General features: G+C 48.4%; 3 protein-coding genes across 7 annotated transcripts; 1 reads left to right on the top strand and 2 right to left on the bottom strand.

The window, feature by feature from the left end:
- Positions 1-1225: 1225 nt before the first annotated feature.
- LOC123137718 (molybdopterin synthase sulfur carrier subunit) lies at positions 1226-1878 on the bottom strand. Its single transcript, XM_044557558.1, has one exon. The coding sequence runs from the start codon at positions 1731-1733 to the stop codon at positions 1416-1418; it is 318 nt and encodes a 105-aa protein (XP_044413493.1). The 5' UTR covers positions 1734-1878; the 3' UTR covers positions 1226-1415.
- A 291-nt stretch (positions 1879-2169) lies between these two features.
- On the top strand, positions 2170-6108 carry LOC123137716 (APO protein 3, mitochondrial). Of its 4 annotated transcripts, XR_006468472.1 has the most exons (5): positions 2170-2635; positions 2745-3698; positions 4233-4308; positions 5014-5065; positions 5571-6108. XR_006468472.1 is itself a non-coding variant. In XM_044557556.1 (2 exons), exons 1-2 carry the CDS (start codon positions 2235-2237, stop codon positions 3607-3609), a joined length of 1266 nt encoding a protein of 421 aa, XP_044413491.1. In that variant the 5' UTR covers positions 2170-2234; the 3' UTR covers positions 3610-4212. The 4 variants fall into 4 exon arrangements, 1 of the variants encoding a protein (XP_044413491.1); XR_006468469.1 differs by lacking the exon at positions 4233-4308; XR_006468470.1 differs by lacking the exon at positions 5571-6108 and having other exon boundaries at positions 5014-5546.
- Positions 6109-6214: 106 nt separating this feature from the next.
- On the bottom strand, positions 6215-11366 carry LOC123137715 (U-box domain-containing protein 33). Of its 2 annotated transcripts, XM_044557554.1 has the most exons (9): positions 10716-11366; positions 10104-10225; positions 9457-9578; positions 9139-9246; positions 8586-9021; positions 8340-8480; positions 7705-8232; positions 6838-7617; positions 6215-6731 (listed from the first exon to the last, which is right to left on the bottom strand). In XM_044557554.1, exons 1-9 carry the CDS (start codon positions 10987-10989, stop codon positions 6516-6518), a joined length of 2727 nt encoding a protein of 908 aa, XP_044413489.1. In that variant the 5' UTR covers positions 10990-11366; the 3' UTR covers positions 6215-6515. The 2 variants fall into 2 exon arrangements, with proteins under 2 accessions (XP_044413489.1, XP_044413490.1); XM_044557555.1 differs by lacking the exon at positions 10716-11366 and having other exon boundaries at positions 9457-9573; positions 10104-10164.
- Between the last annotated feature and the right edge of the window lie 2300 nt (positions 11367-13666).

The following is a 13666-nucleotide window of genomic DNA, read 5'->3' as shown; positions in this document are numbered from 1 at the left end:
GTCACTAGAGCCCACCTAAAACCATCCAACTTTGACCTCACTCGAAACTTAACAATGAAATCTCCTCGCACCACATTAATCAAATCTATAAGTGCAATTCACATTTGGTTATGGTGAAGTTGCAGTTTGTAACCGGGAGCAATGAAGAAATATCTTACCCTTTGAAGAGCTGATAGCAGATCTCTTTCAGGGCTTCTTCTTCCTCTCTTAGTTTCTTCGGACACATTCTTTCTAGACAATTCAGCCAGATTTTCCATTTTAGTTCCACTAGCTATTGATCAACCTCGAAGTGGCCGGACCCTTCCTCAGACCGTTCAAAAGCAGGAGCTACATCCAGGCTGCCCTTTTTAGCTATCGATCAACCGTATTGTGAACATTAAGATACTATCACATACAACAACTATGCGAGCATTCTGGAAGTGATTGCAGGCGAGATTCCAGACTTGTTTTAAGTTAAATAAAAGCGGCGACGTTTACCCCAAAAAAAAAGGTTAACTGGTTGAGTAAGCCAATCAGTTTTCGGGCGGTGTTTGGTTTTGGCATAGGACTAATGGCATTAATCAAATGTGTGCAATCCTTTTGAATGAAAACGACATAACCATAACTAAATGCCAGTGCAGGCGCCTACCTGAAAGCCAGGAATCCTGGTGTTTCCCCACCTAAAAATTCTGAAAGTGGCTACTTTTGCTTGCAGGCACGGCTGTTTCTGTTTGAATGGAGCATAGCAAGTATTGTTTTTGTAACAGAGAAAAAAATAGCGTTGACGGTCGATCTATCTTGTAGCTGTCCTTTTGTTTCCTGAGTTACATCCTTCTGAATTGCAAGCGTCTCCTCCAGTGCTGTCGCTTCCCGCTTTCTCATCTCATGTAGAAACCAATGTTCTAGGTCTTTAATCTATAAGGGCAATTCACATTTGGTTATGATGAAGTTGCAGTTAGTAACTGAGGCAATGAAGAAACATCTTACCCTTTGAAGAGCTGATCGCAGATCTCTTTCAGGGCTTCTTCTTCTTCCTCTGTTAGTTTCTTCGGACTAATACTTGCTAGAAAATTCAGCCAGATTTTTCATTTTAGTTCCACTAGCTATTGGTCAACCTCGAAGTGGCCGGACCCTTCCTCAGACCGTTCAAAAGCAGGAGCTACATCCGAGCTGCCCTTTTTAGCTATCGATCAACCGTATTGTGAACATTAAGATACTATCACATACAACAACTACGCGAGCATGCTTTGTGTATCTTCTCAGATTCAAAACCATATTATTCATCAACATGATTGATGAACACAAATGCCAGCGAACATCACAACTTATTATTTATTCAACGTGCACATTGATCAGGAAGCAAAGACAAGTATCGAAGAAAAGAGGAAGACCTTTCTTTCTTTCTCTCTTTCATTTTCTTCATTTTGCAGTCCCGGTCAGCCGCTGCTGATCGGCGGGATGATGGCGAGCTCGTCTCCGTCGGCGACGGGGGCGGACTCGGGCGCGTACTCCTCGTTGAGCGCGAGCACCATGGAGCGGCGGATCTCGTCCAGCTTGGGGAACGAGGCCAGCACCCGGCCGAGGCACTCCCCCGCGGTGCTCCCGGAGGGCACCTCCACGGAGGACTCCGCGACGCCCGTCAGATCCCGCGCGCGGGCGAAGAACAGCACCTTCACCCTCACCTTCGCGACGGCCGCCGCCGCCGGCGGTGATCCGGCCGCGGGGCTGTCCCCGGGAGCAGCGTCCGGAAGCATGAGGAGAGGAGGAGACCGTATTTTTCTGGACTCTCGGGTACGACTACGGGATATGACCACGACGGAGGCGGGGGAAGGAGCCAACCGAGTGGTTGCATTGACCAGAATACCCCTCGTACTTCTGACTGCTGCCCTCCGGACTACGGCGCCACCACGCCGCTCGCCGGACCCCCACACAGCACGCACCTCCGCCTGTCGCCGCCCGTAGGAGCCCGCCGGCGAAACTCGAGCATCCACTCTCGTGTGTCGTCGCACGCGCGCCAGTTGAGTTCGCTGCTCGTCAGATCGCCGTCTTTTCGCCTGGGCGTGGGCGTGGGCGTCCGCCCCCCTCGCAGCCCGGACCTCTGCGCCCCTCCCCGTCGGTGCACCCGAAGAGGCCACTCTTGCTATTCCAAGGAGCCGCCGCGTTCCAAACTTCCATAGCTCCCTCGCTTCGACCTGCCTTCTGCCCCGGATTGTAACCGGCGGCGCATCTGCGCTGAGGGCAACGTGTTCGATGAAATGCCACCGGCTGGGCTTTTGGCTCGGCGAGTCGTGCGTGGGAGAGCTGAACCGCTGCTGAGGTCTTTGCGTCCTCTCAGAGCGTCTACACGATGGCTGCACGCCGGCAGGGAGCCACAGGAAGAAGAGTTCCCTTACGCCGACGTGCCCCGGCCCGGGAGGAAATGGGAGAGGAAGCCGTACGTGACACCGATGAAGGTCCTCATCCGGAGGGCCAAGGAGGAGAGACGGGCCCGGCAGGAGACCCCGTGCCGCGTGCTGGAGCACCCGCCCGCCAACGGCCTTCTCGTGCCGCACCTCGTCGAGGTTGCGCATCGGGTACACAGAGCAAGGGAGAGGCTCCTCAGCGGCCTCGCCAGCCTTGTCAAAGGCGAAGCTGCCATCCCGGTGAAGCGATGCAGGTAAGGGGAAAACATGCACACACCAATGGCAATGTATTTTGCTTTGCATAGCCATGGTCTGTTGGATTCAGCAAGGTGGTGTGAGTAACGGTGTCAAGTGTCTGATCAGGTTCTGCTCGGAGGTGCACATCGGTGACATCGGGCACGAGATCAGGACGTGTGAGGGTCCCAACAGCGCGTCTAGGAACTCCTTGCACGTGTGGCGGCCGGGGACAGTACGGGACGTCCTCGGCTTCCCATACTGCTACCACCTGTTTGATCGCGTTGGGAAGCCCAGGGTGGTGCACAAGGAGAAGTACGTCGTCCCAAGGCTCCCGGCCATCCTGGAGCTATGCATCCAGGCAGGTGTCGACGTCGAGCGATACCCAACCAAGAGGAGGGCAAGGCCAGTCTACTCAATTGACGGCAGGATTGCAGACTTCGAGCTGGACGAAGAAGACGGCTCCTCCGAAGCAGAAACATCACCTGAAGCTTGGTCGTGTCCATTGCCGCCGCCTCAAACGAGTTCTGCTTGTACTGCCTATGCCGGTGATCGAACAGAACAAGAGATCACTGTGAGGGAGATGAGCTCCAGGACGCTGCAGTCCTGGCTGGAGATGCGGTCGGGCGCGGTGAAGCTGATGAGGAAGTACAGTGTGGTCACCTGCGGGTACTGCCCAGATGTGCAGGTCGGGCCCAAGGGCCACAAGGTGAGGATGTGCAAGGCGAGCAAGCATCAGCAGCGGGATGGCCAGCACGCGTGGCAGGAAGCCACGGTGGACGACATTGTCCCCCTGAACCATGTCTGGCACGTCCGCGACCCGGCTGGCGACAGTGTGCCTCTCGCGAACGAACTCAAGAGGTACTATGGCAAGGCCCCGGCTGTGGTGGAGCTCTGCGTGCGCGCGGGCGCCCCAATACCGGCACAGTACAGGAGCATGATGCGGTTGGACGTCGTGCCGCCCGCACGCGACGAGTACGACCTCGTTGCCTGAGAGTCAGACTGGCATTGCGGTGCCTGGTGCTCATGCATGTTTTCGACCCTCAGTTTGCCTGCATGTTGGAGCTGCGCAAGGTTGAAATGGTTAGGATTCCGATGCTATTTCTTCAGGGCATGTTTGTTTTATCTTTCTTCTTATGGAAGTCTGGGGTGATACCCCCTGAACTTGTCTTATGGTTTACTTTACAACCCTCAACTTTAGTTTTGGTTCATATTTCGCCCTCCAAGTGTAAAACCGTTCATAATATAACCTTGAGATATATTGATATGTTTTAACTCAGGTTTTATCAGCCACATCATTGTTTTTTCTCCTGTAGGTTCTCAGGAGAAAATTCTCCCATGTTAGTAAGAATGTTTGTATACTTTGAATTGGGGTCAACTTAGCTGTTTAAGTTTCTTGGTTTCATGATGGTTTTCTCAGCCGAGGAAGTGAATCATGTAAGTGTGTGTAGATATTTTAGCACATTTTAGTACTATTGGAGAGAAAATACTCAAGTTTCATTCACCATTTCTCCTTTCTGCTAATTAAGAGATCGAATATCTGCTCTGCTGATTATTATCCATGAATTAGTTCCTCTATTCTTGCCATGACCGATCATTAATTAAATTTCCTTGCAGTTAACCTGATGATAACATGCTCGCCGGTCCGATTTCAGACCTTGCCGGCTGCTTAGCTATTATAAGTCACCAAATGGTAACATAGTCGATTTGTGTAGTCCTATAAAAGGACATGTACCCTGTTTGAAATACTTAGCTTGTTGCTAATGATATAAACCTTGAGAGCTTCATCTTAGTTCCTTGTGTGCATGTGTGAGAAAAACACTGAGTCCTGGGTGAGAGCTAGAGCTAAGTGGTTCTAACAGTTTTGATTGCTACATCCACACTTCCCCATATCTTATTGGTTAATTTCTTCGGTGTAGATCCCACTGAGTTTCAGCAATTTTAACATACGTAAACAATGTAATTTATTAAAAGTACACAAATTAGGTTGTACCTGTGATATTGCCAATTGTATTGATTCAAAACAGATCTCCGGGTTTATTTGTCAACCCTTTGGATTTTGTAAATGGACAACTCTGGAAACCACAAACCGAATTTGTGGTCCTTTTTCTTGTAAAACGATACTATGATGTTGCAAGGATAAATCATTTTGTCGAGAAATGCAAGAAAAAATAATCTAGAACAACTATTTTTGCAATTTGCAAGAATGGCATAAAGTAGTCACTATAAATATGTTAAGGATAGTCACCCCTGAATGAAAAATCCCAGTCACTCATTTATGATTCAAACAATGAGCCTGAATTATATCCTTTCGAGCTCACTTCTTCATTCTTCAGTGCCATCGATCTCATCTGGCTTGAAATGCTGCAAACTGAAGATGGTGTTGTGGTTTGTACAGGTGAATGGGATATTTCAGGAAGATTTTCATTCATTTCCCTGTAGCTGCGCAGGTATGGATCGGATTTTCAGCCATTTGCACGAATTCTTTGAGAACACAATAAATTGGTCTCCTAGCTAAACTTGAAGATACTATAAATTGTGCATTGTGGTAACTATGTAGTTCACTAAGTCTGGATTAACCTAAGAAACCATTCTGTCTAAGCCTGCTAGCTGCATGCTTCATTTGCTGATTGTTAGGAAAGAAACTAAAAGTTTGAAAATGCAGTCCGTATGTTCTGCTTCCTGATTGTAACTCCATAAGCAGTAACTAATATAGGTGGACGCCCTGATTGATCATTGCTAATCTGAATATTGCGACATATACAGTTTTCAAATTACACTGAGTTGGATTATTGGTACTGTAACATATTTTGGTTCCATTTAAAAGTCCCAGAAATACAATACTTACCAATCTGGACCAAAAATATGTGAAATATCGGACATACTGAGTTATCCGTTAGGTTCCTTGAAGTGCTATCACAGTTTAACTCATATACATTTCTCCATTGCTTGCAGGCCAATTTGTTGTACTTAATTTTACTCGCACATCAGTTTGGAGCTATCTTAGTAAGCTACATGCCAAATGAAAAAAAAAGAGATAAAGTTGTTGTGCTATTAGCTATATCATGTTAACATGCAACCGTGTATTTGATTGGTAAATTTGGTATCTAGGTAGAAATACTGTGTTGAAAAAGAAACACATGTCCTGAAAATACAGTTAGTCCGCTGTACTGGTGTTTCCTGTTCTAGAAATATAAATTGGCATAAGAAAAACATCAGCTCCTTTACGGGGAAAAAGATGAAAAGCACCGGGTTGGGCCGGTGTGGTCTATACTTTGAGCAGTGCTGGTCTGCAGCCGCTCCCATGATACGCTTGGTGATGCCATGAGTAGCAATAAGTTCTGCATGTCTTTCAGAAACATCGTTCATCTCTATCATCATTTTGTCACATGTACATCTTTTCTCGCGCATTTCACTGTCAAGGCATATCCATCTCTATTCTTCTCTGCCTTTTCCTCTCAAAGTTTCTACAATTGCTGGTCTTTTCTGGTGGTCTCATGCTGGTATGATGAGCTCGCCAGCAGGAGGAGGGGAAGTTCGGGTTAGCTCCCTTGTCGATTCTCGCTACTTGATAGATTTGACAAATAGTACTATCTCCGTTCACAAATGCAAGATGTTTTGGATATTTCAATATAGACCACATATGAACCGAAATGAGTGAACAAACATCATAAAACACGTCTATATACATATGAACTGAATTAGGCGCTGCCCTTCGGAGACGCCGTTACAAATTTACAATCGGGAGGTCGTCACAGACCAAAAAGAAAGAAGAAAAAGGAAAAAGATTACAGAACGAGACGCTCCCCGCTCTTTGTGCCTAACGGTAATTTTGTTGGATTCAAACTTTTATGTACGTAGTACATGATTTACAGGATTTCGTGCGTGTTCAAGGATTGGTCATCTCCAGTCCTCATGGTACTGGTACCGCTGCCGATGCTGTTGTTGCCACTCGAGAATCACCGAGCGGAGCCCCCTGTTGGGGGTGAGCTCGCGGTGCGCGAGCTTCAGGTTCGTCATCGGCGACGTGTCGTGCCCGCTGTCCAGCCACCCTCTGATCGCCTCTGCTTCGTACGTGAACCCGTCGGCCGCGATGTGCGGGTCATTCATCATCTCCTGCTCACCACCAGGCAGAAGAATAATTTGGTAAGATTCGTTTGAACCTTGCAACCTTGGTCGCCAAAAAATCGTGCATCGTCATGTCATGTACTGGTGTACATACCTGGAAGATCGGGCAGACGAAGTAGGACGGCGTGGAAGCCTCGTCCGGCAAAGTGGGAGAGGCAGCGAACATCGGCCGCCGGGCAGTCAGCGAGGCGGCCTTCATCAGGGGCTCGACCACGGTCCAAACCTCCCGGGCAAGGTCCGGGCGGCGCCTCCTGCTCATCTCGGCACACCGCAGGCCGAGGTGCGCGAGCTGGTTGGCCTGCACAAACGGCCAGGCCCCCGCAGAGGGGTCGAGGACGGTGTGCAGCTCCCCCTTCTCCACCGCGTCCTCCACCACCTCGGCGATCTTCTGGGGTCGCCTGCCCGTCAGGAGCTGCAGGATGATGATGCCCAAGGAGTAGACGTCGGAGCGTGGCGTCAGCTCGCCGCTAGACAGGAACTCCGGGTCCATGTACGCGAAGGTCCCCCTCGGGGTGGTCGTCCGGTACAGCGTGGTGGCGGCGGTGGAGGTGCCGGACTGCGTCAGCAGGCGGCAGATGCCGAAGTCCCCCAGCTTGCTCACCAGGTTGGCGTCCAGGAGGATGTTGGCCGGCTTCAGGTCGCCGTGGACCACCGGGTGCGGCTTGTTCGAGTGCAGGAACGTCAGGGCCGAGCACATCTCATAGATGATCCTGGTGCGCACCTGCCATGTCAACGGCGGCGTGTCGTTGGCGCACGCGAGCCGGTCCTCGAGGCTGCCGTTCGGGAGGTACTCGTACACCAGGCCGAACGCCTCCCGGCATGACCCTATCAGCGCGACGAGGTTCGGGTGCCTTACTCTGCCGAGGACAGCAACCTGCCATGGCGTTTATGACTGCAGGATCAGACATGACCGACTCTGTGAAGGTGAACTGACGCCAATGATGATCAACTGAAGGATTACCTCTTGGTTGAATTCTGACTGGCCCTGCAAGCTTTTCGGGTGCAACAGCTTTATAGCCACGGTTGTGCTGCGAAGTGAGCCTTTGTAGACACACCCGAACCCGCCCTCACCGATCTTGAGTGCTTCGTCAAAGCTCCGAGTTGCCTGCTCGAGCTCAACGGCGGAGAACTTGGTGTTCAATGCTTCAGTCGCCATAGAAATTCTCTGCTCGCTCTTCTGGCGCAACTCTTCAGCTGCGGCTGCCGCGGCATCGCTCTCTTGTTGCAGCTTCTCTTTGTCTGCTTGGAGCGCTTCGAGAAGGCACTTGCTTGAGGCCAGCTTCTCCTCGCCATCTCTAAGAGCAGACTCCATCTCGGTCATGCGCTGCTCCAACACGGCCTTCTGTTCTTCTGCATCATGTAGTTGGTCGTATATCGTGTCACACTGAATTTCCGTTGCTTCGAGCTCCTGCGCCTGTCTCACGAGTGTCTCCTCGATTGTTTTTCTCTGTCTTATCTCGTGATGATACAACTTCTCCAACTCCTTGGCCTGTAAGATTAGATTGTCTTTAGTTGGTTTCAGTGCAGGCGCTTTACAATCTGAAATTACACGCCTTAAAAGAACTGACTTATGGGTTAGAACTCAGAGCCAGTTACCTTTTGAAGAGCTGAAAGCAGATCAAGTTCGGCTTTTCGGCGCTTGGTTGATTCTTCGAACACCTCTTTCTTTGATTCTTGAGTTTCGCGGAGAGCCTCCTCAAGTCTACCGTACATTTCCGCATCAGCACCTGGATTCTCCTGTATGGCTCAAACACTTCAGTTATCTGTTGCATTTCATTAGGTGGAGTTCTTTCTTTGGGATTAATATTGTGAGACTTCGACAGAACAGTAGGTGATACGTACGAGCTCATGAAAAGGAGATGAAAAGTGGTCATCGTCAGACTCATGCATTGGATGATGTGTTGCTGATTCGGAGACACTGATTGCATCATCGTTCCTTGATAGATTGTACCAGGAGCTTTGTGATCTCCTCCCAAATTCACCCCAGGAATCCATAGAACTCAATGGTGTTCTTGTTGGCCTGGTATTCACATTGAGCTCAAAAGGTTCAAATAGCTGAGGTGCTGTACCGCCAGCTCCTCGAGAGTGATGCCGCATCACTTCTGTTCTCGATCTGTTCAGATTCTGCTGTGGACTTCCGTTTGAGCTTGGTGCTTCGCTCTCTGACTGGTGGATTGTAATTGATCTCATGTGGCTGGAAAGGCTGCTTGCTGATAATGTTGATGCAACTGTCGATGCAGGTGATGGTGGTATCATAGGAACGGTTGTGTTTGCTTCCCTGCAGCATTCATCCATTAACAGGTAAGGCAAACTAATTTTCATATGTTGCTCAATGCACTCTACTGAGATCCATATAAAGGAAAACTAAGTGCCTATCTTAAGGCTGTTGGCTGACCTGGTACATATCAGTTGCCCTTTACAAGTAGTAAACCATATCTTACATGGTGATGCTTCTGCCTCCATTAGTATGATTGCTGTCTTGGACTTTGGTCTTTTCATTTTCCTACAATTTTGCCATCAATGTTAGGTTTGATATTATAAAATGTCAAGGCCTTTTTGTTTCTCATTTCTTACTAGCAGCATACACGGACTGGTACTTATCAGGAACAAGCAAGATTTGCGGTGTATCATTTCATTCTGATGATATTCTGCAGATCTTATAACTACGAAAATATGGCATTAGAAGAGAACTATCAAGGTGTTTGGTCCATACTTTGAGTAATGTTTGTCTGCAGCTGCTCCCATGACAAGTTTGGTGATGCCATGAAGAACAATAAGCTCCTCAAGTCCTTTAGCAACATCATCTTTCTCAATTATTATCTTCTCACAGCTGTCCTGTGAAAGCAAAATGGTACAAGCAGATTCTCATACTGACCTGTGAAAACAAAATGGTAAAAAAAAACTTTGCAATAGGGATACACATATGCTTCTTAAGTTATCCTATTTGTTAGTTTATACTGGATTACTTAGTGGCAACGTATCATGCACAACCCATCCTTAGGGTACACTCATCTAACCTAGTCAGCTGAGGCACCAAATAAACATGAAAATAAATCTAAAACGAACTCGGCATGCACTTCCATTGTACTCTACCTATGTATAAAATTTAAAATTAGAATCCATTATGTGATAAAAGGTTACAAGAATGAGAAATTGTTTTTCTCTGGTGCACTTCAAATTTGAAGCTAATTTTCGAAAAAAAAATTTTGCCACCACACTCCATTGGTTGCACCTAAACAAAAAGCCCAGAAAATTTTCATGTCGGTTTGATGCCCGAACTAAAGGCGGGCAGTACGATATCTTCCTTGATTATGGTTAGTTTATCCGTGAGAGAGACGTAGCAGATGTAGGGAAGAAAACCTTTAGCATTGTGCATAGCACAACATATTCTTCTAGCCTTTCCAATGCCTTTTCTAGCTCCTGCTTTCTGTAGTCCTTGACCTGTTCTGGATCCAGCCTGGTATGGTGCATTTTTGCTCCCACTGGAAGAACAGAAAGACAAGGGGTTCAAAATGTGACAAGGACAAATCCTGTTAAGTCTACTCTGAACTCCCAAGCAAAATGGCCACATAAAGGTAGGACGCAATTTTTCAGTTAAATGGTTAGCGAATATTTATGCCTGATGCAACCCTGTGAATCTAAAACAAATAAATTGTGCAATATTGATTCCGGTATACTGCAGCGAATTTATGCTAGATTGACACCGAATGGTGGTGCTTTTCCTTAGAAAGCAAATGTGTTGCCGAACTTCAAGGCCTGTTGGGTGTGTACATAGTCAAAGTCTAAGCATTGGCTCGGCTTGCTGTTGGCCAAAGCAAAATAGAAAATACTACCAACAAAACAAAACCATTCAATTTGACGAACCGCACATTCACTGAGAATCAAAATGGCATCGGCATCCGATTTCGGGGATACCTTCTTCCTCGGAGAAATTCATGGCTTAAATAACCTAAGAAGATAAGGAAGCCTTACTCATGGGGATCATCTGCGCGGGGCGGTGGACGTGAGCCACCACGACCTGCGCGCCGTCCTTGGCCAGGTTCTGCAGCGCCCACTGCAGGGCGCTCTTCCCGTGCTTCACCTCCCCGGGGACGGCCACGAACACCCTGTCCGCGGCCTCCAGCTCGCCGCCGGCCTGGTCCACCTCCACAATCTCGCCGCCGATGTCCGCGAGGCTGCTCACCGACGTCCTGAAGCTGTACCGCGACCCGCTCCCCGACGTGTCCCACCGCCTGTGCGCCTCCATCGCCGCTGACTCGGACGGCGCCAGTAATGAATGCCGCGGCCGGCTGCCTATAAACGCATTGCGTGAGCGCGTCGCGGGCTCTGAGGAAGTGGCCGGGGATGACGGGGGAAATTCGGGGGAAATGGCTGCGCCGTGCCGAGTTGGTGTTTATCAATGCTTCACGACTTCGGGTCAACGGTCTCCGGGTCCGTGACAGGGAGTTCCGAATCTCTACTATTAAAGCGGGACCGAACGTCGTGATGGTTCGACCTCGTTCGATCCCCCTCCCTTCGAACTCCCACACGCACGCAGCAGCCCACCAACATAGCCCACGTACGAAAAAACACCAACTCAGCGCCCGCAAAAAAAAATACAACAACTCAGCCCACGTACGAGATCCACAGTTCAACACACGAACGATAAGTCCATGGAACCCCACGATCGCGCCCAGTCAACAAAAAAACAGCTCCGCAACCCACGAACGAGGACGAGGTCCATCGACCAAAAATCAAACTTCTTCGACCCGCCAACGAACGCCAGTTCTTCCTGGCGTACGAGCTCCATCAAGACGCCAGTTCTTCCTGGCGTACGAGCTCCATCCACACGTGAAAGCACGCCGCCAAAACAGAAACGCCGCTTCAATCGTCGTCCGGCCACATCGTTCGCACGCGAGCTGTGGGAGCTGCAGCCTCTGCTGGTCGCCTCCAAACACAACCTCCGCTCGACGGTTGTTGCTGCGTCATCTCCTGAGCGCGCCTACCGTCTTCTTTCTCTCCGATGGCAAAGGAAGTTATGTTTCATGGTGCCTGAACTCCCTAGGTTTGCCATCCTGACCTGTTCAAAACTTCATAATGTTAATACTCAGATTGCATCTTTAACTTATTTGAACATATCACTTATTCCCCAAAGTTGCAAAATCTAATCAGTCTATAATTCTGCCCAGTAAATTTTAACACCATTTGGTAGATCATGCAGGAGAAAGATTGCAAGTGTACAGTGAAGTTAGGCCATAATTCTGCCCAGTAAAGTTAGGCCATAATTTTGCACAACAGTAAGGCACCCCATAACTAAACAGAAAACACAGAACAAAGCAGAAAGAGGCAACTAAAGAGGCACATACCTAGCATAATGTACTGACATTGTAGTTAGAGAAGCAAATTGTATAAACTTGGGCTTTGGCAAGATAACAGCAGGTATGCCCATTGAGAATCTCTACTATTAAAGGGGGATCGAACGTCGTGATGGTTCGACCTCGTTCGATCCCCCTCCCTTCGAACTCCCACACGCACGCAGCAGCCCACCAACATAGCCCACGTACGAAAAAACACCAACTCAGCGCCCGCAAAAAAAAATACAACAACTCAGCCCACGTACGAGATCCACAGTTCAACACACGAACGATAAGTCCATGGAACCCCACGATCGCGCCCAGTCAACAAAAAAACAGCTCCGCAACCCACGAACGAGGACGAGGTCCATCGACCAAAAATCAAACTTCTTCGACCCGCCAACGAACGCCAGTTCTTCCTGGCGTACGAGCTCCATCAAGACGCCAGTTCTTCCTGGCGTACGAGCTCCATCCACACGCGAAAGCACGCCGCCAAAACAGAAACGCCGCTTCAATCGTCGTCCGGCCACATCGTTCGCACGCGAGCTGTGGGAGCTGCAGCCTCTGCTGGTCGCCTCCAAACACAACCTCCGCTCGACGGTTGTTGCTGCGTCATCTCCTGAGCGCGCCTACCGTCTTCTTTCTCTCCGATGGCAAAGGAAGTTATGTTTCATGGTGCCTGAACTCCCTAGGTTTGCCATCCTGACCTGTTCAAAACTTCATAATGTTAATACTCAGATTGCATCTTTAACTTATTTGAACATATCACTTATTCCCCAAAGTTGCAAAATCTAATCAGTCTATAATTCTGCCCAGTAAATTTTAACACCATTTGGTAGATCATGCAGGAGAAAGATTGCAAGTGTACAGTGAAGTTAGGCCATAATTCTGCCCAGTAAGGTTAGGCCATAATTTTGCACAACAGTAAGGCACCCCATAACTAAACAGAAAACACAGAACAAAGCAGAAAGAGGCAACTAAAGAGGCACATACCTAGCATAATGTACTGACATTGTAGTTAGAGAAGCAAATTGTATAAACTTGGGCTTTGGCAAGATAACAGCAGGTATGCCCATTGAGAAAAACATGTAGCAAGCTTCCAATCTACCACCAAGGATAATGACGTCTCTATCTAGCATCTACCCAGTTTCAGTAAATTAAAACAGGCTGATTGTTACGGTCTTGTATGTTGTCACCTGGACCAAATCCCACCATGTTTTTGTATGGAGGACGATGCAAAAAATGCAGGAGAGAGAAACAAATAAATCTAATTTTGGCAATCCAGTACAGACAATATGTATTATATCACGTAGTATGAAGAAACAAAGTCAGGCACTTACGAGAGCCTTTGGTGCAGTGAAATTTTGAGTGGGAGTCTGTATTATTACAGTTTGGTACCATCCAAATGACAGCCCCGTAAATCAGCTCCAGCCGACACACACCTTTGCTTCCACAGCTCATGCATAACCAGCCGACACACACCTTTGCTTCCACAGCTCATGCATAACCACATACCCGGGGATTCAAATCAACCTACAAGAATATTAATCCATTAGTCAGATCCAAGATGACACCAAATCAAATTGGTTA

The sequence above is a fragment of the Triticum aestivum genome, chromosome 6B, assembly GCF_018294505.1.
Source record: "Triticum aestivum cultivar Chinese Spring chromosome 6B, IWGSC CS RefSeq v2.1, whole genome shotgun sequence".
Taxonomy (NCBI): Eukaryota; Viridiplantae; Streptophyta; class Magnoliopsida; order Poales; family Poaceae; genus Triticum; species Triticum aestivum.
This window is presented reverse-complemented; position numbering and strand designations above follow the sequence as displayed.

What these genes read in the sequence shown, in the direction of transcription:
- LOC123137715 (XM_044557554.1), bottom strand. Translation starts at nt 10,989, where the DNA reads ATGGAGGCGCACAGGCGGTGGGACACGTCGGGGAGCGGGTCGCGGTAC. An exon ending in TGCTATGCACAATGCTAAAG is followed by an intron (nt 9,579 to 10,103) that starts GTTTTCTTCCCT and finishes TTGCTTTCACAG; the next exon opens with GACAGCTGTGAGAAGATAAT. An exon ending in TCGTCTGCCCGATCTTCCAG is followed by an intron (nt 6,732 to 6,837) that starts GTATGTACACCA and finishes GGTGGTGAGCAG; the next exon opens with GAGATGATGAATGACCCGCA.
- LOC123137718 (XM_044557558.1), bottom strand. Translation starts at nt 1,733, where the DNA reads ATGCTTCCGGACGCTGCTCCCGGGGACAGCCCCGCGGCCGGATCACCG.
- LOC123137716 (XM_044557556.1), top strand. Translation starts at nt 2,235, where the DNA reads ATGCCACCGGCTGGGCTTTTGGCTCGGCGAGTCGTGCGTGGGAGAGCT. An exon ending in ATCCCGGTGAAGCGATGCAG is followed by an intron (nt 2,636 to 2,744) that starts GTAAGGGGAAAA and finishes GTGTCTGATCAG; the next exon opens with GTTCTGCTCGGAGGTGCACA.